This window comes from Periplaneta americana, chromosome 8 (assembly GCF_040183065.1).
Source record: "Periplaneta americana isolate PAMFEO1 chromosome 8, P.americana_PAMFEO1_priV1, whole genome shotgun sequence".
Lineage (NCBI taxonomy): Eukaryota > Metazoa > Arthropoda > Insecta > Blattodea > Blattidae > Periplaneta > Periplaneta americana.
In genome coordinates this window covers 11961070-11986934 of record NC_091124.1, presented here as the reverse complement: position 1 = coordinate 11986934, position 25865 = coordinate 11961070, and the positions used below count along the sequence as shown (strand labels likewise).

The 25865-nt window shown below is 36.4% G+C and overlaps 1 protein-coding gene across 1 annotated transcript in view; it reads right to left on the bottom strand.

Moving 5' to 3' along the window:
- Positions 1–25865, bottom strand: part of nolo (no long nerve cord) — a 600625-nt gene that overhangs the window by 298173 nt on the left and 276587 nt on the right. The window contains exons 4-5 of the mRNA XM_069832206.1: positions 19865–20119; positions 2796–2940 (exon numbers count right to left, since the gene is read on the bottom strand). Coding sequence (XP_069688307.1) covers positions 2796–2940; positions 19865–20119 — 400 coding nt within the window. The remainder of the gene's footprint in view (positions 1–2795; positions 2941–19864; positions 20120–25865) is intronic.

The window sequence follows — 25865 nt, the reverse complement described above, 5'->3', positions numbered from 1 at the left end:
CCACCCTCCTTGTCTTCCTATGATCATGGTCTTCGTCTTACTTGCATTTATGCAGATCTTTAAAGATATCATTAGGGGAGAGTCGGGTAGTATCGGACAGCCGGTAATATCGGACAGTGAGTTTCTTTCATCTACCACACGATGATAGTACCTGATTGACATGGTTACGTTTCTGTGATGTCGCATAGAGAAACGTAACCATGTCATTCAGGTACTACCATATGGTGGTAGATGAAAGAAACGCACTGTCCGATACTACCCGATGTCCGATGCTACCGGACTCTCCCCTAAGTTTTAAATTAGAAACAAAGAAATTAGAAATTTCACCATCCTCTCTCCCTTTTTTTCTTTGTATGGAGGAGGGACGCGAAGACATACTCTGTAGCCTGAGGTTTATTATGCTTATCACTCCTACTCTTGCAAATGATTGGATGGCCGCGCTCTTGTACAAGTACAGCACGGACTATCGTATGGATAATGATGATGATGATGATATATGAGTTAATGGTAGCGAAATGAGTCCGAGGTACAACACCAAAAATTAACCAGCAATTCCACTTCAATTGGTTGAGGGAAAACCCCGGAAAAAACCCCAACCAGATAATTTGTCCCAACCAGAATTTGAACCCGGGCCTGTTCATTTCATAGCCAGACGTGCTGATCATTACTCCACAGTGGTGGACATCCTCTCCCCTTAATAAATCCTTCATCATTTGGTAATTCAGAATTCCTGCACGGAAATATCATACGTACTTCGGTACATAATAATAATATGATGTGCGTAAATAATCAGTTAGTAATTTAAGATGGTCTTCATTCCGTCGGATCCAGGCCACTTAGTCACTCGTAATGAGTGCACCTCTGCACGTAATGTGTTGGACATTGTGACACACTGGATGAGGATTGGTCACTAAAGGGAAACCAAGAGATGGAACTTAAACCGAGAGGATTCAATCCGGTATCGGAACAGAAATCCGGTGTGGCTTAGTGGATAAAGCGTCAGGACGTAGAGCTGAAAACTCTATGCCGGAGAGAATTTTTCTCCGCTCCACCCAGCCTTCATCGTAACTTCAAATTAGTATAATTAAGAAAATATTGAGCATAGGACCCATGTTTATATTACTTTTTTGCTCAAAATGTATTCGAAAATATGCTCCGTAAGTGGCGGTAACTCCTCGTGAATCACCCGGTATGTTAACCCTTTGCAGCACAGATTAATTTTTATATCATGTATCATAACAAAGCTTCGATCAATTTTTTTCAACATTTTAACTCTGCACACAATTTCAAAACACAACTGGCACCTCTATGTATACTCAAGAGATGGTTCCTTGTGGAATTCTGTGCCATAAAATTTAGAAAGAAAGAAAACTGTGGTTCTGAACAACCACTATGCTGTAAAGGGTTAACTGGCAGGGCATAGTTGCGCCCCACGGTCAGATAAAATGCAGCAGATAAAAATGGGTCCCTGTTTTGTGGGCATAGTTGCGCCCCGTTCCCATCAGGTAGAGAAAAGGGCATGGCATAGTTGCGCCCCGATGAAATAGGTAGAGAAAAAGACATTACGGGAACTCGAGCCTCGTAATCAACTAACTATATTGATTTCTTATGCGATTTAATATTCATTATCGATACCGTTAAAATGAACACCATGAAGTTGGCAATATTTTATTAACTGTTTTTCTACTGTTTATGCAGTGATTATCGATAGCCTACCGCTAAAATGAACAGCATGAAGTTGGCAGTACTTTATTAGCTGTTTTTCTACTGTTTATGTAGTGATTATCAATAGCCTACTGTTAAAATGAACACCATGAAGTTGGCAACACTTTATTAACTGACATATTGAAATGAGTGAGCCGTTGGAATATGGGGGCTTAGCAGTCTCTGACATTTTATTAGTGATTTTCACACCGTCTGTGGTGTATAATAGTGAGGTTAATTTAAAATGAATGTTAAGATTAGTGAAAAGGGTAAAGAGTTAATAATTCACAATGGTTCTAAGTTTCAATTTTCGAAACCCTGTACCGTAGGGTTAAGATATCGATGTACAAACAAAAAATGCAGTTCATTTATTGTGTGTGATCGATAAAAAAGTGTTATTTTAAATAGTAAAATTGATCATATGCTAGACCTACCTGATTTCAATGCAGCTATCACTGTAATATTTGTAAGTAATTAGTTTATATTATGACAATCACTTTCGTGTGTACTATGTCTATCGGGGCGCAACTATGCCATGTCCATTCTGCTGCCTGGTTTCTTCGGGGCGCAAATATGCCATATCCATTCTGCTACCTGGTTTCTTCGGGGCGCAACTATGCCATGTCCATTCTGCTACCTGGTTTCTTCTGGGCGCAACTATGCCATGTCCATTCTGCTACCTGGTTTCTTCGGGGCGCAACTATGCCATGTCCATTCTGCTACCTGGTTTCTTCGGAGCGCAATTATGCCATGTTCATTCTGCTACTTGGTTTCTTCGGGGCGCAACTATGCCATGTCCATTCTGCTACCTGGTTTCTTCGGGGCGCAATTATGCCATGTCCATTCTGCTACCTGGTTTCTTCGGGGCGCAACTATGCCATGTCCATTCTGCTACCTGGTTTCTTCGGGGCGCAATTATGCCATGCCTAGGCTTCCCAATTGACCGCGGGGCGCAACTATGCCATACCGGGTGAACCAACGTCTACAATAGTTCTAATTTATTTTATTATAAAGTTATTAAAATATAAGAAAAAGTGTACATCTTAATCGAAATAAATGCAGTCCTCGGTACTGTAATGTGGTTGACTGACCTCCTCCACACGTGACCGAGCAGAGGGACATGGCGGCCTCCTCCCAGTGGTACAGCGGCTGGGCACAAGACAGCCCGTCTCCGCCACACACTCCACACGCGTCCACTTTCTTCATGGAGCCGATCTTGAGGTCGCAGCCCACCCTCTGTAACAAACACACACGTTCACAGATTAAAGGGACCGCTCAGAGTTAAGAAGTCTAACAAAATTTTCTGATAGTGTGACAATGGTGGGATTAATTAGGGAACAGAAGTAGTAAGAGAAATCCTAACTTGTAAAAGAAGATCGAATGTACCCTAATTTCGCCCTTTCGATTTTTTAGGTAGCCTAAAAGGCGATCGGCGACTTGACGATTTTATTACTCGCTGATTGCCCCTTTCTCTTTCTCTCTCTCTCTCCTTTTTTTATTATCTTGTTATTTTACTTAGGCCCAGTTGTACGAACACGGAATAAAATCCTGTTAAAATTAATTCCATGGTTACGCGAGAAATGTGTTGTACAAACACGACATAGTGCATTATTCGGAGTAGGCCTATATTTTCGGAATAAGCTTTTCCATGCTTTCAGTCGCCGTTAAATTTTTATCTAGAGAATAAAATATAAAATGGCAGCAGCGTTAAATATGAATCTCTGATAGTAATGGTGAATTACCATATAATATATTTTTGATATGATATGATATATATTTCTTCACAGCACTTCTTTACATGTAATGGTGTACCTCACATTTCTGTATCCGGTGCCACCATTAACATATTATTACAATAACACATTATTTGCAGTACACGTCTACACCAAAACTCCCAATTACACTATGTACCTTTTTTGTTACTTGGTAAATCTCCCCTTCAGTATTTCTCCTACATTTCATTTGCTATTCTCTATTTGTTCATTAATCCTAATATATCTAATATTATATACTTCTTTCTCACCCGCCTTTTCCTCTAACTCTTTTCACTAAAATCTCAATTTCAATTTTTATCTATAAATTATTATATTGAATTATTTGACCTATTTATTTATTGACCTTTTATTCATTTACTGTTCCAATGTTCAAATGTTAGTACTAATTTTATGCTGTCACTTGTTCACTTCTCTTAACCCTTTCTCACTATTTTCACTCATTCTTATTTGCGCTCACTTTCACTTTCTCACTAATCTGCTTACACCTAATCCATTGTCACTATTCTCACTTCCTATAAATACTTATATCTATCTCTACACATCGCTTATACACTCTCTCTCTCCCCTATACTTCTCGATCATTTACAATTTCACTTTACTTGCACTTTTGATCACATCCTCACATTGTTTTTTAAACATATCAAATATCTCTGCTATATCCTTAGCTGTCTCAGGTTCTGACCTTTCTTTACTGTTCGTCTCTGTCTTATTTCTATGTCTGTCTTTCTTTCTATTTATTTCTTCTTCTATTCCTCTTTTATTTCCCCCCCCCCCCACGCTGTCACTTTCACATACTAGATTTCCACTTGCACTTGCACTCTTATTCTTTACACTGCTTTCTTCCCTGTCACTTCCTGACTCTTGGTTTCTCTTTTTATCACCCCTCGCTTTTTTTCTAGCGCCTGTGTTGTTTGTTCCGTTATTGCCAGCATTCCTTCTGGAGTGCGCTAACCTTACCGCCATCGTATGTAGACTAGGAATCCGCTTACGCTGCATGATCACGTTACTGTTGTCTTCTCCTTGCTGTGCCATCATCTTTACACTTCCTCGTACGTCAGTATGTGGGTTCCTGAACTCATTACTATACACTCCTGTTACCATGTGTTGATCTGCGACAATCACTTGTTCTGTCCTTGAAGTTGGGATGATTTTCTTCTGCTCCTTCCCTCCGCTTATGTAGCTAACGTCGACTCTCTGTTGCCTTCTCGTTGCTTCCCTCTGCAAAGTTGAAATATGTCCACTGTCCTCTTTCGTTCTTCTCGTTAGTCCAAATTCTGGATGATCTTCATTCCTCAGGCAAAACTCCAGATCATACCATTTTCCGTTCACTTTCAGTTTATCCTCGTACATTTTCGCAAAGTGACCCTTCGCCCTCGCTGCTTTCATATAAGGTAGTAGCTGTTTTCTTCTGTTTCTTACTTCAAATGGCATATCTGTTTCCACTCTCACCCCTGAACCACAGAGCCGTCCTAGGTTATTCAGAATAGCTTCCCTTACTTACTTACTTACTTACTTACAAATGGCTTTTAAGGAACCCGAAGGTTCATTGCCGCCCTCACATAAGCCCGCCAGAGGTCCCTATCCTGTGCAAGATTAATCCAGTCTCTATCATCATACCCCACCTCCCTCAAATCCATTTTAATATTATCCTCCCATCTACGTCTCGGCCTCCCTAAAGGTCTTTTTCCCTCCGGTCTCCCAACTAACACTCTATATGCATTTCTGGTTTCGCCCATACGTGCTACATGCCCTGCCCATCTCAAACGTCTGGATTTAATGTTCCTAATTATGTCAGGTGAAGAATACAATGCGTGCAGTTCTGTGTTGTGTAACTTTCTCCATTCTCCTGTAACTTCATCCCGCTTAGCCCCAAATATTTTCCTTAGCACCTTATTCTCAAACACCCTGAACCTATGTTCCTCTCTCAGAGTGAGAGTCCAAGTTTCACAACCATACAGAACAACCGGTAATATAACTGTTTTATAAATTCTAACTTTCAGATTTTTCGACAGCAGACTGGATGATAAGAGCTTCTCAACCGAATAATAACACGCATTTCCCATATTTATTCTGCGTTTAATTTCCTCCCGAGTGTCATTTATATTTGTTACTGTTGCTCCAAGATATTTGAATTTTTCCACCTCTTCGAAGGATAAATCTCCAATTTTTATATTTCCATTTCGTACAATATTCTGGTCACGAGACATAATCATATACTTTGTCTTTTCGGGATTTACTTCCAAACCGATCGCTCTACTTGCTTCAAGTAAAATTTCCGTGTTTTCCCTAATCGTTTGTGTATTTTCTCCTAACATATTCACGTCATCCGCATAGACAAGAAGCTGATGTAACCCGTTCAATTCCAAACCCTGCCTGTTATCCTGAACTTTCCTAATGGCATATTCTAGAGCGAAGTTAAAAAGTAAAGGTGATAGTGCATCTCCTTGCTTTAGCCCGCAGTGAATTGGAAAAGCATCAGATAGAAACTGACCTATACGGACTCTGCTGTATGTTTCACTGAGACACATTTTAATTAATCGAACTAGTTTCTTGGGAATACCAAATTCAATAAGAATATCATATAATACTTCCCTCTTAACCGAGTCATAAGCCTTTTTGAAATCTATGAATAACTGATGTACTGTACCCTTATACTCCCATTTTTTCTCCATTATCTGTCGAATACAAAAAATCTGATCAATAGTCGATCTATTACGCCGAAAACCGCACTGATGATCCCCAATAATTTCATCTACGTACGGAGTTAATCTTCTCAAAAGAATATTGGACAAAATTTTGTACGACGTCAACAAAAGTGATATTCCTCGAAAGTTACCACAGTTGGTTTTGTCCCCCTTTTTAAAAATAGGTACAATTATGGACTGCTTCCATTGTTCTGGTACAATTTCCTTTTCCCAAATAGCAAGTACAAGTTTATAAATTTCGCTATATAATGCACTCCCACCCTCTTGTATTAATTCTGCTGGAATTTGATCGATACCTGGAGACTTGTACTTTTTCAGATTTTCTATCGCAATTTCGACTTCTGAAAGCGTGGGTTCGGATATAAATGGCTCAGCAGTTTGTATTTCAATTTCGTCCCGATCATTTCTATTTGGCCTATGTACATTTAGTAGTTGCGCAAAATAGTTTTTCCATCTGTTTAGGATTGATGGAGAGTCTGCAAGCAAGTGACCATTCTCATCCTTGATCACGTTTACCCTTGGCTGATATCCGTTCTTAAATTCCTTTATACCCTTATATAAATCTCGAATGTTTTTATTCTTACTATTTGTTTCACCCTCATTCAGTTTTTCCTTCAAGTAACCTCTCTTTTTATTCCTAAGTGTACGACTTGCTTCCCGTCTTTCATTGAAATAATTATCTCTCTTCTCCTCAACTGGATCCTGTAAGAATTTCAATTTTGCCTGTTTCCTTCTTTCTACTACCATGCAACAATCTTCATCAAACCACGGTTCCTTTTTCTTAGTTTCATAATAACCTATGCTCTGCTCAGCTGCAATTTTGATACTATCTCTGATATTTTCCCACACGCTATTAACATCTAATTCTTTCTCAACTTCGTCGGAACTTTCTAAAGTGGCAAACCTATTCGAAATTTCGACCTGATAATTTTGCTTAGCTTCCTCGTCCTTTAATTTCAAAATATTGAATTTAGTAATATTAACTTTTTGCTCTACTCGCTTGGCTACTGATAATTTTTCTCTTAATTCTCCAATCACCAAATAATGGTCAGAATTACAGTCTGCACCCCTGAAAGTTCGAATATCTACTATACTAGTATGTCTCCATTTATCTATCAAGATGTGATCTATTTGGTTGTGTGTCAATCCATCTGGAGAAGTCCAAGTATATTTATGTATATCCTTATGGGGGAATGTTGTACTTTTGACAATTAAATTTTTCGATGTGGCAAAGTTGACTAATCTAACTCCATTGTCACTACTAATTGCGTGTAGGCTCTCTTTTCCAATAGTTGGTCTAAAAATATCCTCCCGTCCTACTTTAGCATTGAAATCCCCCAATAAAATTTTCATGTGATATCTAGGGAACTGATCAAAAGTATGTTCCAATTCCTCATAGAAGCTATTCTTTATATGGTCGTCTTTCTCTTCTGTAGGGGCGTGAGCATTTATAACTATGATGTCGCACCATCTACCCTTAAGTACTAAATATGATAACCTGTCACTGATAAATTCGACCTTTTTTACTGCTGATTTTATTCTTTTATGAACAAAGAATCCTGTTCCTAATTGGTGATTATTGTTTCCTTCCCCATAATACAACAAGTAATCTCCTATTTGTGATATGCCATTCCCATCTAACCTAACCTCTTGTACTCCTACGAAGTCTATTCTATATCTAGCTAGTTCTTTTGCTACTAATGTTACCCCTCCTGTTCTATAAAGACTAGTTACGTTCCAAGTGCCAAATCTCAAAACCTTATTCCTTTGCTGTGGTCGTGCCAGAGAATCAGTCCTATTCCGAGGCTTACTGTAGGAATTCGTAACAAGCTGTTTTTTACGGTGATGGGTTGTTAGCCCTTCGCCCAACCCCCAAGCTGGAGGACCACCCCTTATCGGCTGTCCACGACTGCTTATTCAATATATTCGCAGCTACCCTCCATATCTGGAGGACGTCTCCTCTATCCGCAACCTGAGGACGCGCCATGCCGTGGTGATAGGGACCCACAATACATGGAGCTTCCCTTACTTTTGTATTCATAAAGCTCAAGAAGATAGGTCTTTTGGTCCCGTTCCCTAACCTGTACGTATGGTCGACATGTTCTTCTCTCAACTCGATATTAAAGATCACTTCACATAAATCTCTCACTTTCTCAAAGGTATCCATCTCTTTTTCCCGGCCCCTTTCTTCGACCCCGAAAATTATTAAGTTATTTTTCCTCATCTTGAGGTCGTAGTCACTCATCTTCTTCTTTAATTTGTTATTCTCTGCCATCAACTCTTCTATCTTTTCACTGATGTTTTCTACCTTTAGTCTTAAGTTTTCTAAAACCTGGTTCTTCATTTCTACTTCTACTTTATTCAAGCCTGCATTATTATTCCTTTCCTCTCTACTTAATTCACTTACTTTATCGTTTCCTGATGTCTCTCTTTCTGTAACCACTTTTCCATCTTCTCTTACTGTATTCTTCGCTTCTTCCTCAGGCCAATAGCCTTTATACTGTGTTAGCGAGTTGTGCACACGCGACTGCTCTCTCCGGCGTTCTGCTGTAAACTGAATTACCATATAATATATTTTTGAGAGCGTGGAAACAAAAGAAAATAAGGCGTAGACCAGCAGTCAGCAGAACACTGCAGCCTCGGGCTAGTGTCTCTTACCCGTGGATAAGATATTTTACTGGCGTGCATCCGTGGCTGCTGGCGGGTATGCTTTCTATCTCTCCCTTCTGCACGACAGAGCATATTACGATGCACTCGTTACACTTTACTCATTTCAGCGAGTGCTGACGACTACTGTTATGAAGCTAAAAATGTGTTGTTAATTGCATTGTACAGGTTTTATTTTTAAATTTTTAACTAAAAATTACATCATTTTTACGTAGGCCTACTTATCACAAAAATTCTTACAAATCGCACGACTTCAGGAACTTGATTCTTTACAGTTTAATTATGAGTCCTAATGTACAGTCTTAAAGAATTTACAAGAATGGCGTGATTTGTAACAATTGTTGTGATAAATGCTTAAAAATGTAATTTTGTGGTTAAAAATCGAAAAAAAAAAAAAAATCTGTACGAAGCAACTATGGAATTCACAACACATTTTTAGCTTCAGAATACTAGCTAATTAAAGAAATGGTACTCCTGAATAGTTCATTCTTTATCTGTAATATTTTTTACCCTTAAAACTAAATAAAAAAAAAAGTATTTTACTAACAACTTCAAATTAGTGTAATTTTGAAAATATTGAGTTAGGATAAATGTTTATACGACTTTTTTGCTCAGAATGTCTTCGGAAATAAGCACTGTAGGCGACGGTAAATCTTCGTGAATCACCCTGTATAATACGTTTTCGATATTCAACTTTTTATGTATTGTAATCCGCTTATATTCTCGTATTAGTATATAACTATATTATATTCCAAGTGATTTCGTTATCAACTAAATTTCTTTTATTCTTATTATGCATTCCATACATCTTTTATTGGTATAATAGGCCTATATTATTATATAATCGTAGAGTATATCTCGTGCAGTTTGTCTTATAAATTGCATACGTTCCCCTCGTATTATGTAACTGATTTTGATTAGACCTATATGTAATTCTCTACTTTATTTATATAATCTATAAGGCAGCCGTGGCGAAAATGTGATCGTGCGCCGAGCCACTGTGTAACCTGCGACGTGCATAGCACCTATGGAGGGAGGCGGACCCCCAAGGGGAAGTAAAGCAACTGTCTGACTTATTAACGGATTTCATTTTCCTTATATCAAGCACTTAAATATAATTTTATACACTATAAGGTTACAAATTAATGTTTAGTACGTGTAACGAAGAAAGAAATGAACAAGAAAACATAGGACACATTATCACAAACTAAAATTAACTGTCTTCAGAATGTCTCTGCGACAGAGTTTCAAAATCAGGAATTATGTCACTTACTGCCAGTCGTAGTTGTTCACAAAGGTATTTGTCTGTCAGTCGTGATCTAAATTTAGTTTTTACTATTTTCATTGTTGAAAATAATTTTTCACAAACGTAAGTTGTAGCTAACATGGCTTCAACAGAGGAAGCGAAAGAGCGAAGCTTCGGATATTTCTTTTTTGGCAAGAATTTGAAAAGTTCAACATTGTCAAGTCCTTACATCTAGCTTTCATTTAACATCACATTGTAAATCTGTGAGTTTAAATTGAAGATCTGATCGCATTATTTGTAAATCTGCTGAAAAAGAATCGACGTACAGAGGTAATAATAATAATAATAATAATAATAATAATAATAATAATAATAATAACAACAACAACAATAATAACAACAACAAACACTTAACCTTTTAATGTTTCATGAATGACATGTAGTGTAATGCTGTTTTATGTTATACAACCGTTTCCTCGTAATACTTGTGAACAAATCATACATTTAATATTCTCATCATATTGGCAACAAAAAAATGCGTCCTCCTATCCTACTTGAAACTTTCGTTTTTGTAGAGGTACATGGTTTCGAGAGAGACATTGCGACGATACGCCACTCGCAGGTGAGAGACAAATACAAATGGAACGGAGTTTGACTCCAGTGAGTGACAGGGTGGGGGTTGGGGAAGGTAAGAAGTAAGAGAAATGCTCAGCTATCATTGCGAGCCACAATGTGCTCGTGAGTCACATTTTCGCCACGACTGCTCTATGGTATCTACTTTTGTGTTGTTTTGTATACTGTTTATGTATTTCATGTGTATATTATTTAAACATGGTTGAGTGGAAAAGAAAGCCTTATAGCTTTAACTCTGCCTGGTAAAATAAAACTACTATAATGTAGTCTAAATCGCGATAAATCGTCCAATCTGGCAACCCTGAAATGGAGAATTAGACCAAGTCCGAATTGCAGTGACCGTTGCCATGGTAACACGCATTCAATGTCGCTAACTTGACGACCGATGTGCGTAGCTTATCGTCCGTTTGACAGTTATAAACCGTTAATAACGCCGTGATTCTTTCTGCATGAAATCAGCATTGTTCAAGTTGTGACGCTTTAAAATGACGCCCCGTTTAATTAACGGCAGTCAGCAGCGTCCAGGCAGAGACTGGATTGACTGTACTCTACACCGCCCGCCCGCCAGCCTCGTTTTTATATCGACCAATGTTTTATTTCTGTCCACATTACTAAATTTAATTACGCGAAAGTGCTGCACAGTTAAAAGGATTAAATTACAACCGCAAGTATTTACAGGGAAAAAATGAAAGTCACGTAGCCACTGTACTGTGTTCAGATATACTTTTCAAAGTTCGATAAACTCTCAAGTCCTGTGGCAGGCATCGAATTGCCCATTTCCTATAAGTGGATGTTCAATTTTTTTTTAATTTCAGTTCGAGGAAATGTAAAACCATCGAATTCACTCTTCTTATGCTTGAGGTCAATTTAGTAAAATATGATTCAACTTGAGAGGGGTCTGAACTGAATTTTGGTATTTTATAAGCTATAAGCTATATATACCACAAGGAAAGCCTGGAAAACACTACATTTCTATATGCGTATTCTGAAGAAATCTAACCGAAAGTCAAAAGAATTAGCGTACAAAACCCTTGTTCGCCCAATTATGGAATAGGGAGCAGTAGGTTGGGATCCGTACAGACAAAACCAAATTGATTCAATAGAAAAGGTCCAACGCAAGGCAGCAAAATATGTCAAAATGGGAAAGGGACATGGTGAGGAGATAGTAAAAGACTTAGGGTGGAAACTTCTCAAGTCAAGGCGACGAAAAACCAGACTCACCGCATTGTTCAAGGCACAAATGGGACACAAAGCATGGACCGATATCAATGCTAGATTAGCAACACCATCATACTTAGGAAGGGCTGATCATATTAGGAAGTTTAAATGTAGAAAACAAAGAACGGACGTGGCAAAATTTTCCTTTGTTAACCGCACAATAGTAGACTGGAACAGCTTACCTGCGGCAATCTTTCAGGGTGGTCCTCTTAAAATCAGTACATTTAAGGAAAGGTTGAGAAGATTAGACTGAAAATTTAATTGGAGGTGCAGTGTAATTATTTAAGTTGTGTCATGTAATTAATTGAGTTGATACATATATAAAAAATTAACGTGATATGTAATTAATTAAGATGATATGTAATTAAGTTCGTATGTAATTAATTAAGGTGATATGTAATTACTTAAATTGGTAATAGTTGGGTGAAATAGAACTACTTATAATTTAGATTTACTTTTGCTTATCGTAGGCAATATTATAGAATAGTTTTTATTTATAGTCCTAGGTTTATTGCATCTACTATTTATAGATTTACGTTTATTTTATTTTATTTCATTTACGTTTATTTTATTTTATTTCATGTAATTGTAATTATTGTATATTATATATCACTACCACCGGGTGTATACCCAATTGTAGTGTTAATAAATACATACATACACATAAAAAGATAGGCCTACATGAATTATTTTTTACATTCTAGTTCTAGACATTACTTAGTACATACATGAAAATTTTCAAAGCTGTAGTGCAAGTAATATCAACATTATTAATTATTGATAATAATAATAATAGTAATAATAACAACAAAATAATACCATTATAAAAATAATACGTGACGCTACAGCCCTTAAAGGGTCAGACCGATCGTTTCGGGATCTCACTTTTCCATATCCTTAAATATAGTTTCCAGCATTTCGGGCTTGTAGGCCTACCGACTGAGAATTTGTTTGGAGACAACAGATTCTTTTTCCAAAAATGCATATTTCGAGTCCTATATAATTTCCTTCAGTTTGAACACGATATCTGAATCACCCGGTATAGTATGTCATCGTTGTTTTCCCGTACCGTTAACACAGCGAACTGAGAACAATATATTTGGCTTAAATGTAAAAACAACCGAAGAACTGAGCGATAGCTGAAGCAGCAGCTCAGTCAAAATAATTGTGTTGTGTATAGCGCTCATGAACCATGACATTCAGATATATTTCTACGTATTTTTCTAGTTGTAGACTGTAATGGCGGTGTTCACATCGGAAGTGGTAAACGCAGCTTGTAAATGAAATGTTTTTAAACGGATTGCATCCCAGAGAGGTCTTGATCCGATTATGACCTCGCCATAGAATCGTAGCACTTGTGACATCCGTGTGTTCAACATATGTGGAGCACAATCACTTGAATTTATTATAGGCCATCGCTGTAACGGTAGTAAGACTCAGAGTTACCACTTTTGTGTGACGTCTCTGCTATAAACAGGCAGAATATGAAAGGGTTTTGTTTTTCTTCTTGTCTTTTTCGTCCTGGTTTCAGTTCTCTGAATCTTAACTCGTCCATCTCTATTTCATATTACTATGATGTACCGAAGTACATATGGAGTTTCAGTACAGAAATTCTGCGTTTCCATACGGTGAAGAATCGGTAGAAGGGAGAAAAATTCTCTCCGGCACCGGAACTCGAACCCGGGTTCCCAGCTTTACGTGCTAGCGCTTTATCCACTAAGCCAATCGGATTCAAGTTCCGATGCCGGATTGAATCGCTCTCATTTTTAGGTTCTACCGACTGTGTTCCCCTTCGTGTACCGTGTCACAGTATGTGTAACAGTAGACACAATGTCCAACCACAAGTACAGAGGTGCACTCATTACGACTAAGTGGCCAGGAATAATATTGTTAACTTAATTCTCTGATTTTATTATTTATGCTTCCATACTTCATTTCTTTTTTTTTTCTTCTCCAATTTATGTTTCTTTATATTCCTTTACTTCTCTTCTTTTATTTTCCTTCTACCTTCTTTTTCTCTACCTTTTTTGTTATTTATTCCCCTTAACCATATTTTTCTGGTCATTCTTTTCGATCTATTCTTCTTATTTCTTCCATATTTTCTTTTTTCTTATACCTATTATTCTACCATCTTCTTCGATTTTCTCTCTTTAGTTTTTTTGATCTCTTCTATCTTTTATTCTTCTTTCAGTTCTTATTTGTATGTTATTCGCTTCTCATTTCTTTAATATCAAATTTTTCTCTTTTCTTTTAGTTATTTTTTCTTTCTTCCACACTATTTGTTTTTCCTTCTATTTCTTTGGTACTTTCTTTTGACCTTCTGTAACCTGTAATTGCTTTTATTTTATTTATATTTTTCCTTTCCTATTGTTCTTCTTCTTCTCCTTCTCTACTTTATCTTCCTGTCCTCTCTTTTCTTCTACATTGTTATGTATGAATATATGTATTAAATTGACAGGAAGACGGGAAGTATTTCAATGTAAGTTTACAAATGAAGGTTGAGTTGACTTACAAAAATAATGCCAAACGGAAAATTTATCGGGGTGAAAGGGAACAAATAAACAAAATAAACATGTGATTCAGTGTCTAATGGAGAAATAGGGGATAAGAGTGATGACAGAAGTGAGGAGAGGTAGAATTGATTGTAAATTAGTGAGGAAAGTGAATGAGTATGATTAAATAGTGTTAGTAAAAGTTAGTTCAAATTTAGGGAAATTTTAGACGATAGGAAGTACTTCAATATAAGTAAACAATAAAAGTGGTAAGGTGTTCATTAGATAGAAGAGGAAATTTTAAGGTGAGAGGTTAGAAAGCAAATTGAGAGTATGTATTATAATAATAGATGTAACAAAGGTAAAATAAGATGACTGCACACGTCAATGAAAGTTTGTATGTGTTATTGTAATTAGAAAGTAATGGGGAGCACGAATACAGAGATGTGGTGGCGACCCATTACCAAATACGAGTTGTAGAAATAAATATATCAATATCAATAGCAATATCAATATGTCTTAAATTTTCAGTTGAGTATTTCCGTGGAATAAAGTTGGATTAACACGTGGGCAATTTTTCTGGAGAAGAAAAAAAATAAATTTTGAATATGAAAACATAGGTATATGTTAATAAAAAATTGAAATAATATTTCTTGCAGTCAAAACAATATACTTACGACATACTTTTGATAACAAAATATTTTCTCCATGTTAAGGTGTTGAAAATGCAGTATAACTGTCAAGCTTCCAATGGAAGAAGGTTGGATGTCATACATAGTCCTATTCCCTGAGCGAAGTACAAATAATTAACTCAAAGAACTCATTTCAAATGACAAAAATTTCATTAACAACAACAGAGAATACGACAGTGGAATGGCATTTGCATCATTTTCTGAAAATAAAATTCAAGTTCCAGGACTAGAACTCTACTGTTTTAGAATCCAAGGACGAAGCTTACTTACTTACTTACAAATGGCTTTTAAGGAACCCGAAGGTTCATTGCCGCCCTCACATAAGGCCGCCATCGGTCCCTATCCTGTGCAAGATTAATCCAGTCTCTATCATCATATCCCACCTCCCTCAAATCCATTTTAATATTATCCTCCCAACTACGTCTCGGCCTCCCCAAAGGTCTTTTTCCCTCCGGTCTCCCAACTAACACTCTACATGCATTTCTGGATTCGCCCATACGTGCTACATGCCCTGCCCATCTCAAACGTCTGGATTTAATGTTCCTAATTATGTCAGGTGAAGAATACAATACGTGCAGTTCTGTGTTGTGTAACTTTCTCCATTCTCCTGTAACTTCATCCCGCTTAGCCCCAAATATTTTCCTAAGCACCTTATTCTCAAACACCCTTAACCTATGTTCCTCTCTCAGAGTGAGAGTCCAAGTTTCACAACCATATAGAACAACCGGTAATATAACTGTTTTATAAATTCTAACTTTCAGATTTTTTGACAGCAGACTGGATGATAAAAGCTTCTCAACCGAATAATAACAGGCATTTCCCATATTTATTCTGCGTTTAATTTCCTCCCGAGTGTCATTTATATTTGTTACTGTTGCTCCAAGATATTTGAATTTTTCTACCCCTTCGAAGGATAAATCTCCAATTTTTTATTTCCATTTCGTACAATATTCTGGTCACGAGACATAATCATATACTTCGTCTTTTCGGGATTTACTTCCAAACCGATCGCTTTACTTGTTTCCAGTAAAATTCCCGTGTTTCCCCTAATCGTTTGTGGATTTTCTCCTAACATATTCACGTCATCCGCGTAGACAAGAAGCATAATAATAATAATAATAATAATAATAATAATAATAATAATAATAATAGTTTTATTTTCCCTGGCAGAGTTAAGGCCATCAGGCCTTTTCTTCCACTCAACCAGGATCAAATCACATACAGAAAAAATACATACCGGTATACAAATATGAACTTAACTTCATACGTATCCGATTTATTGCCTCATGAAAATTGCTCACCATTTTATGGTCAACTTTACATTATAGATTCAGCCCTAGCTAATCGCATTAGAGATGAACATCCTAGAAATTTTTCTCTAAAATTATAAACATTGCAACAACTTTCTAACATTTTAAGTACCAAGTCATAATATGCAATATCTTATCAAACAGACGGAGATGTATTACAGCAAGAATTATCTTCCAGTAGCCCGCGTTCAGTTGATTTAAGCTTTGTTGATAATATTACTGAAGACCAGCGTCGGTATAATAGACCAACTGCTGATGAGATAGATGCGGTTTTTGTTTCTGTGAATGGTGAACCGCCTTTTAATCGGTATGTAGTTGCTCGTGGTAAACAAGGACACCCTACACTGTTGTCTACTTATAGTCCACATTGTGACATGTGTCATTTATTTATTCCCAATTTACTATTTTAATATTAGGCCCTATACTCTATCCTATTTTTGACTCATCTACATTATAGTATAGATGACACTGTCCAGGTTTTAAAGACCGTTAATAATAATAAGTACATGGATGCCGCAGAGGAGTATTACATAGCTACCCATTCTAATAATAATAATAATAATAATAATAATAATAATAATAATAATAATAATAATAATAATAATAATAATAATAATACCCATTCACTCAATGAACAATATCCTAACTTAAATAACCCGCTCTTCAAAATTGTACAGAAATAATTCCGGTTTAACCACTAGGTTTGCCAGGTACATAGTTTTCTTTATTTGCTACATCTCTCTGTAAAGCTCAGTCGTGTTGCTGCATCATTGGAAACAGGTCAACCTCTCCTCAACTATTTTGTAAGTACTTTTAACCACGCCTTCAAAATTAATATTTCCTTCTTGGTTCTCAATTTAATAAATTCTCTTACATTACCCCATTATACTTTTACAGGGCTTTGATTTCATACGTCCATAAAACAGCAGCACGAGCGACCTACATTCTGTAGCATGTCTCGTTATTTTGGAAACTGCATCTGCCTGTATTTGAAGATTGTTATGCTTTTACTCCACTTCTTTGTACACTTATCAATTAGTACAGTGTTAATTGCCTATGCTATGTTCTTCATGGTGTTAATTTCATGCTACATGTAATAATTTTTAATAGCATATGTTCTAACTGCCTACCAAACCAGGTTTTAGACTTTTAACGATTGTTTTAACCTGAATATTTTTAAGTGTTCATCATGTGTTATTGTGTTCTTTTTTAATTTGACCTGAAGATGCCATGGTTACGGCGAAAACGTTTGCCAAAAACTTTTATATACCATTTCATGTAATATTGTAATGGTTAAACGTGTGTAAGCTTACTATTGATAAGTAATTTGATTGTAATAAACCTACACATATTTGATACTTATATTGTACTTATCGGACCCAACATGCCTTTAAAATCATCTACATTTGTTTAATTTCCTCTCTTTTCCATGTTATTTTTCTCTTTCTCATCTTTATTATCCCTGCCTGCCTGGAGAGAAATAAAAAATAGGTTGCAGCCGCCAAATTACTCTTCAAGGAACGACCACTCATATAAATTGAGGGAAAGAAGACAGAGGACGGACACTGGAAAGTTTTCTTTTCTCAATCGTACTATCAGGGACTGGAATGCTTTACCTGCAGACTTACTAAAGGCTTTACCAACAACCAAAAATGTATTTAAAAATAGGCTTAAGGACCTTACTAATAGACGGTAATTATACACAGTATTTAAAGGGTGTAAATGATATGTTGTTATTGAAGTGTTGTATCAGTGAAGAATTATGTTGTGTCAGTGAAGTGTGTTGTATGAGTGAAGAAGTATGTCGTGTCAGTGAAGTGTGCTGTGTAAGTGAAAGGTGTTCCTGTCAGTGAAGCAGTGGCAATGCAAAGTATTTGAACAGTGAAATGTTTTTGAAGTGTTAGTGAAATCAGGATAGAATCAGTGAAATGTGTCGTAGTTCCATTGCAGTGAGTGAGTTGACAGCGAAATGAGTGTAATTTGAAAGGTACTTGTGCAGATATGAACATATCATACTCGTGGGTTTTAGTTCGATCTTAGTTTTAAGATACAAATTAGATTTATTTCAAATGTTATTTTAAGTGATCGTTTCATTTAATTTAGTATATTCCCTGTTGTTCTTGTTGTTGTTGTTATTATTATTATTATTATTAATTATTGTTAGTATTAATTATTAGTATTATTATTAATTGTATTTTTAATTAATGAGTTTATTATTGTCATTATTGAGTGTAATTATCAAAGCTCGGAACTTGGGGACTTGTGTCTTTGAACGTGGCTAAGCGACCGGACTTCAATGTCAACAAACTCCCGCTTCCAGCACAAAGGTACTGTCAGGTCTGCTGTAAAAGTGGTTCCTGACTAGAACAACATATTGATAATATTATGGTAGGTTGAAACACGTAATTTTATAGCATATATATAAATAAACATGCAAGATACATCAAATTTACAGTTCTGCTCTGTACATTTCATTACAGTGTATGACTACATGCATTCGAAGATTTTCGAACCCATAAATTCTTCGTCTGTTAGTTAAACATGATTTGAAACGAAGGAAACTTATTTCCACGTCACATGAAGTGACGGGAGCAAACCTAAATTTTTTTATTTTATTTATTTTAACTAGCTACCTAGTAAGTACAAATTGCATTTATAAAATAAAAGTGTTTCTAGCCACTACCGTAAGAGCCAGGCTCGTGTACGGTGTGGTCTTAGTGAATAATATAACATAAAATTTACAAGGACAGTTTACTAAATACAGTAAGTAACTTAATTCAAACAAATAAATACAACACAAGAGCAAGAATAAAGAAGAAAGAGAAAAAGAGAGAAAAATACACATTTAATATAAATTGACAATCCGACAGAAGCTAGTGATATTCAATAAAAACATGAATATAGTCGATAGAAATAAAAGGTAAAAAAAGTGCATTTGTTACTATTATATATCATGGATAATTTTACAAATTTCCTTTTTAAAAGTTTCAATTTAAAAAAAAATTCAAATTTGGAAAATGGTTTGAAATTTTATTATAAAGTCTTGGGCCTAAATAAAATACTGAATATTTTCACTGTCACTGTTTCCTGTTCGATTTTCAGCAGATCTCGTATCTGAGAAATATAAGTATATCCTAAATTTTTCTCGCAAATAGTTTTCAATTAGTGTATCACTACTAGGGAAGGTCCCTCCACGACTTGATCCATGGCTATGGACAAATTTTCCATCAATTTAAAGGACTGCAATGTCTTTCAATGAATGCCCGTTTCCAGCTCTAGTTTATGTGTGGCACAACTTACAAAATATAAACTCTTTAAATATAAACATAATGTTGACGGTATCGAGGTTGAAGTGTTCAAGTCTGAATGAATAACAACAAGTAGCCAAGCTAGCGCAACACCAATCAGTGCTACAGACTGACCTGGCACTTCCCGTTTATGCACATGTCCAGGCTCCCGGGGCGGCAGCGCGTTCCGTCCTGCACTTTATTGGCCAGCTGGACGACTATGGGCTCCTCGGACGTGAGGGGCTCGCCGGCAGGATGCCCCCTGCACGTCAGGGCGCAGGGTTCGCTTTCGTCTTGGTGTGGCGACCAAATCAGCATGGCGCCCTCGTACGGCTCGGCGTTAAATGCCGAACACTGTTGCTCGCGGAAGTCTCCTGACTCTGGGCAAGGCTGCAACACGCAAAACAAAGGAAAATAATAGTACACGATACTAATTTTTTTCCGAGTAGAACTGAAACCTGGTCCTCCGGAACAGTGTTGCGTCACTGGCGTAAAAACTATACGATTTCTAAACTCAAACAGAAAGTCAACGATGTTGTCTTCATCTGTGTGATAAGATGGAGAGTACAGATCAGGAGTTCTCAACCTTTTGGAGATTGTGAGCACCGTCCACACATGATGCTAAGTGACAGAGCACCATGAAATAGAATAGGTTGAATAGGCCTAAATAAATAAATAAATAAATAAATAAATAAATAAATAAATAAATAAATAAGTAAATAAATAAACGAAGAACAAACAGAACGATAATAAATAAATAAATAAATAAATAAATAAATAAATAAATAAATAAATAAATAAATAAATAAACAAATAAATAAATAAATAAATAAATAAATAAATTAGTATATAAATAAATAAATAAATAAATAAATAAACGAAGAACAAACAGAACGATAATAAATAAATAAATAAATAAATAAATAAATAAATAAATAAATAAATAAATAAATAAATAAATAAATAAATAAACGAAGAACAAACAGAACGATAATAAATAAATAAATAAATAAATAAATAAATAAACAAATGAAATGTTAAATCGCTCGCCACTGTAATAATATCTTTGAATTTGAATGTCACTCAGAATTTTAGTAATGTCCAACGAGAAACAGTCCTACAGATGTGAATCAGTTAATCGTGATCGTGCTTTGTTCTTGAGGTATTTCATAACTGAGAAAGTTTTTAGCGTAGAGTGGTTGTCTAATATAGCCAGACATTTGAAAGAAACATTCAGCATTTTTTGGAATCTTTTTGCTATTTTCTGTCCCCATCTCCCAAAGCTATGAATCTCTTCTTTTAAAACAAATATTTCACTCTAAGGTTGACTGGAGATCTATCAAGTGAAGTTTCTCACAAGTAGTCATATTATTATCTTTAATAGGCTAATCTTGATTTTTTATGACATTCACAATGAATTGAATGGGGTTATACACCATGATGTACGGGAAGACCTATTAGGCCGCTAAAATAGTACAATGGATGGATAGAACACTATTTGTTCCGGCTGTACACAAAGTTTGAATTGTAAAAGGACTTCAGGTTCGTTCTTGATTGCGAGTACATTTTTACTCTCATGATGAGAGCACCAAATGTCATTAAAAGAGCACCTTGGTGCTCGCGAGCACCAGATTGAGAACGCCTGGTATAGATCCTTTACACACCTTCATACATCCATATACATGCAGTAGAGGGATAGACGTTTCAGACTATTTCAGATAGAACCTCAGAGTTAACATAGATAACAATAATGATGATGATGATGATGATGATGATGAATGAGTATATGAAGTACTGAACAGAATAAGAATGACTCCAGGTTAGACATATAGACAAACTAAAATGCAGACCCTCTGAACTGAGATGCAGGGTAGCAATGAAGAAGATAGACAGATGGTCTAACATTTTCTTCGAAAGTTGGCTCAATTAGCAGAACGCTGGCTTACACGGCCATGGACCCGAGTTCAAATTCCAGCGATAGCACAGATGTATTTATGGTAGACGAAGCCAAAATTGTGAGTATTTTTTTTTTACAGTTCTCCTATTTTCCATCTTCATTTCATCAACACACTCAACAGTTCCCCTTCTTTCTTTATCATATCAATTTCGAAAAACCGGACACCACTTTCGTTATTGAAGTGCTGAACGCGCAGTTCGTCGTGGTGGATATTCCACGCGGTTTCCAGAGGTTGGAAGATGACAGTGGTGTTTGCTTCTAGACGACTCATAGATTTACAGAGAGAAACCGGAGCTTCCCATGATGTCACTCCTGAAGGGGACATAAAGACTCATGTGGATCTATGAGGTAAGGCAGAACACCACCGGAAGTGTGATATAATAACTTGTTGACTGAAGAGGAATGCGTGATACTGCGAATGGAGAAACCGGCTTAGTTAGACAACACAATCGACATGCAACTCATTTCATAACGGATCCATCAGAATCTAATTAGACTGAAGTGCTTAGGAATGCTTCTTGTCCCTTCCAATAATAACCATGACGATGATGATGGTACCGATGGCGGAAATTTTCTTCCTTCATCATACCTTTCACGGTTTAAATATACAGTGTTACTATAAACGATCTTTCTGATTACAAACTTGAATAACTATCGTTAGGAAACACTTAGAAACATGATATTGGTATCAATTGAAAGAGAAACTCAAATATATTTTGCTACCCATTCGGTTAAATCACATGTGCTACTCTTAAATCAGCAAAAATTAGAAAACATGAAATTGGTATCAACAGAAACAGAAACTCTAACAATTTTTTAAATTTTTTCACTGGAAAACATGAAACATGAAACAAAAAGAGAAACATTTGGTTCACAACCGTAAGTAAGTCACATGTGCTCAATGTGAGCTCCTTGTGTCACACGACACACATCAAATCTGTAGTCAATTTCCTGCCATACACGTTGTAGAATTGGACCATCCACCAGTGCAATGGCTTCTGTGATGCGGACACGAAGATCCTCAATGGTAGGTGGTAATGGTGGCTGATACACTTGTTGTGTTATAAAACCCCACAGAAAAAAACAAGGCGTGAGGTCGGGGGAACGTGGAGGCCAGTGCAAACATTCTAAATCTTTACGGCCAGCAGCACGTCCAATCCATCTCCTTGGAAGTCGTGTATTCAGCTCGTTTCTGACATCTAAGTGGTAATGGGGTGGTGCCCCATCCTGCTGAAAAATGAGACCTTCGAATGTCCTGTTCCAGTTGTGGAAGAAGCCATAACTGTAACATGTCTAGGTACCACTTACGGATACTGGGCTCACTGGGTGAATCAACACCAAATTTTCTTCTAAAATTGCGTTGTACAGTGACAACAGACTGGGATATGTGAAAATCTAGCACACAAAATGCCCCCCTGTCTTCGTTTGCAGCTATTTTTCTGTTATATCGTCTCCTAGCAACGGAATTAATAAATATGTAACAGGTTCACCAACATAACAGAAATATTTGAGTTTATCTTTCCATTGACACCAATATCATGTTTCTAAGTGTCTCCTAACGATAGTTATTCAAGTTTGTAATCGGAAAGATAATTTATAGTAACACTGTATAAATTTCTACGCTATGTAAATATAATGGGCAATCAATAAGTTTCCGGACTAACCTGAATGTAGACAATACACAGGACATAGGAAATGGAGAAGTTATCTAGATAAAACCAATGAAACGCCTGAAATTTATTCTCAATGTTACACTAGAAAGGTAGAGAAGAAGACTAGCCACAAAGCGTACATACAGAGATTTCAGGAAAAATCGTAATAGGTCCTTGAAAAAATCGTAATAGGTCCTTGATATGTTTGCACAAAATCACGTGTAGAAGCTCAGTTATTAAAGACAATCTACGCTGTTTGATAAACTGATTCAACTGGCATGGAAGCAGTGATCTTCAGTGACACGCGCATTTATGTCTAATGGCACAATAATTAAAAATGCAGTTCAGAAATGCGTTGATTATACTTTGTAGGTGCACCTATAATGAGCCGTTCAGAGCAGAAATGGTGTAAGTCAAAATTGGATAATGGGGTTTAAAGTAAAAATTCTGTAAAATACAGCACAAAGTAGCAATTAATATGTCCTTCGTGCTATCCACTGACTACTAATAGTCTAAATAAATTGAATATTAATTGCTACTTTGCGCTGTATTTTACAGAATGTTTACTTTAACCCTCATTATCCATTTTTGACTTACACCACTCTGCTCTGACGGCTCATATAATGTAATCACTTGTAATATTACTTTTGTCTAAATAAAATTGAGATATAATAGTGATATCACTGAAGAAATATAACACACCTCCATTCAATGATTGACTCACGCGTAATGAATGGTTCTACAACGAGAGATCAGTGATATTTAAACAAGGATAAACGTTTCATGTTACTGGGTATGTAATTACCCTAACATCGTGCGACACTATTCGAATATGAAGTCAGGACGCTAGAGAACAGATCAGAAACTACCTGATTCCCACAAGTTTTCTAGACTTCCGAGACGTTGAACATCCAGGTCAAAACTTCCGCTCCTAAAAAACAGCTGTGTAGGCAGGGTTGAAAAGTAGTTCCTAATACGCGTTTTTGCGTTGTTTCGTGTTCGTTCCTGTGACAGGATAAATGATGTCACAGAATGGCTTCCCCCTGGTTGTCATGTCAACCACATTCTCCCATTTTGGCTTCCTATTTACGATTATGGGAACACCTTTAGAAACTGCTACCGTTGTTAAACGGTGTGGTAAATTACCTGGCTGTTCACTCGGTATGTGTCAGCAGAAGGAAACCCCGTCAGTGCTGCCATGACACGCAATATTGTGTTACGAATGAAGTCTATTTTTGCAGCAAAATTGTCATCAGTGGCTCAGAGTAAATTTAATGTTGATGAGTTGGGTTTGGATGTTGTTACATGCCATATTTTCGTTCAGGCTTTCATTTTTATTATAAATTCATATTAAACGCTAACTCTCTTGTTGTGATCACAGTTACACAATCTTATTTTGTATGTAAATGGATTTTTGAGGCACTTTTAAATAACTTGGGAATTGACCTTATATAAAAATGCAAAATCCTTCCTTATTCTACTTGTTCTCCTTGTGTTTCCCTCGTTCTCCTTGTATTCCCCTTCTTCTTGTATTTCTCTTGCTTTTCTTGTGTTCCCCTTGTTCTCCATACATCCCACTACTACTACTACTAGTAGTAGTAGTAGTAGTAGTAGTAGTAGTAGTAGTAGTATGTGACATTAATACAGTACTACCACCACCATTCTTCTTCTACTTCTTCTTCTTCTTCTTCTTCTTCTTATTATTATTATTATTATTATTATTATTATTATTATTAATATTATTACTTACAAACAGCTTTTAAGGAACCCTGAGGTTCATTTTCGCCCTCACATAAGCCCGCCATCGGTCCCTATCCTGTGCAAGATTAATCCAGTCTCTATCATCATATCCCAACTTCCTCAAATCCATTTTAATATTATCCTTCCATCTACGTCTCAGTCTCCCCAAAGGTCTTTTTTCCTCCGGCCTCCCAACTAACATTCTATATGCATTTCTGAATTCGCCCATACGTGCTACATGCCCTGCCTATCTCAAACGTCTGGATTAATGTTCCTAATTATGTCAAGTGGAGAATAAAATGCGTGTAGTTCTGCGTTGTGTAACTTTCTCCATTCTTCTGTAACTTCATCCCTCTTAGCCCCAAATATTTTCCTAAGAACCTTATTCTCAAACACCCTTAATCTCTGTTCCTCTCTCAAAGTGATAGTCCAAGTTTCACAACCATAAAGAACAACCGGTAATATAACTGTTTTATAAATTCTAACTTTTAGATTTTTCGACAGCAGACTAGATGACAAAAGCTTCTAAGCCGAATAATAACAGACATTTCCCACATTTATTCTGCGTTTAATTTTCTCCCGAGTGTAACTTATATTTGTTGCGTTGCTCCAAGATATTTGAATTCTTCCACCTCTTCGAAGGATAAATCTCCAATTTTTATAGTTCCATTTCGTACAATATTCTGGTCACGAGACATAATCATATACTTCGTCTTTTGGGAATTTACTTCCAAACCTATGGCTTTACGCGCTTGAAGTAAAATTTCCGTGTTTTTCTAATCGTTTG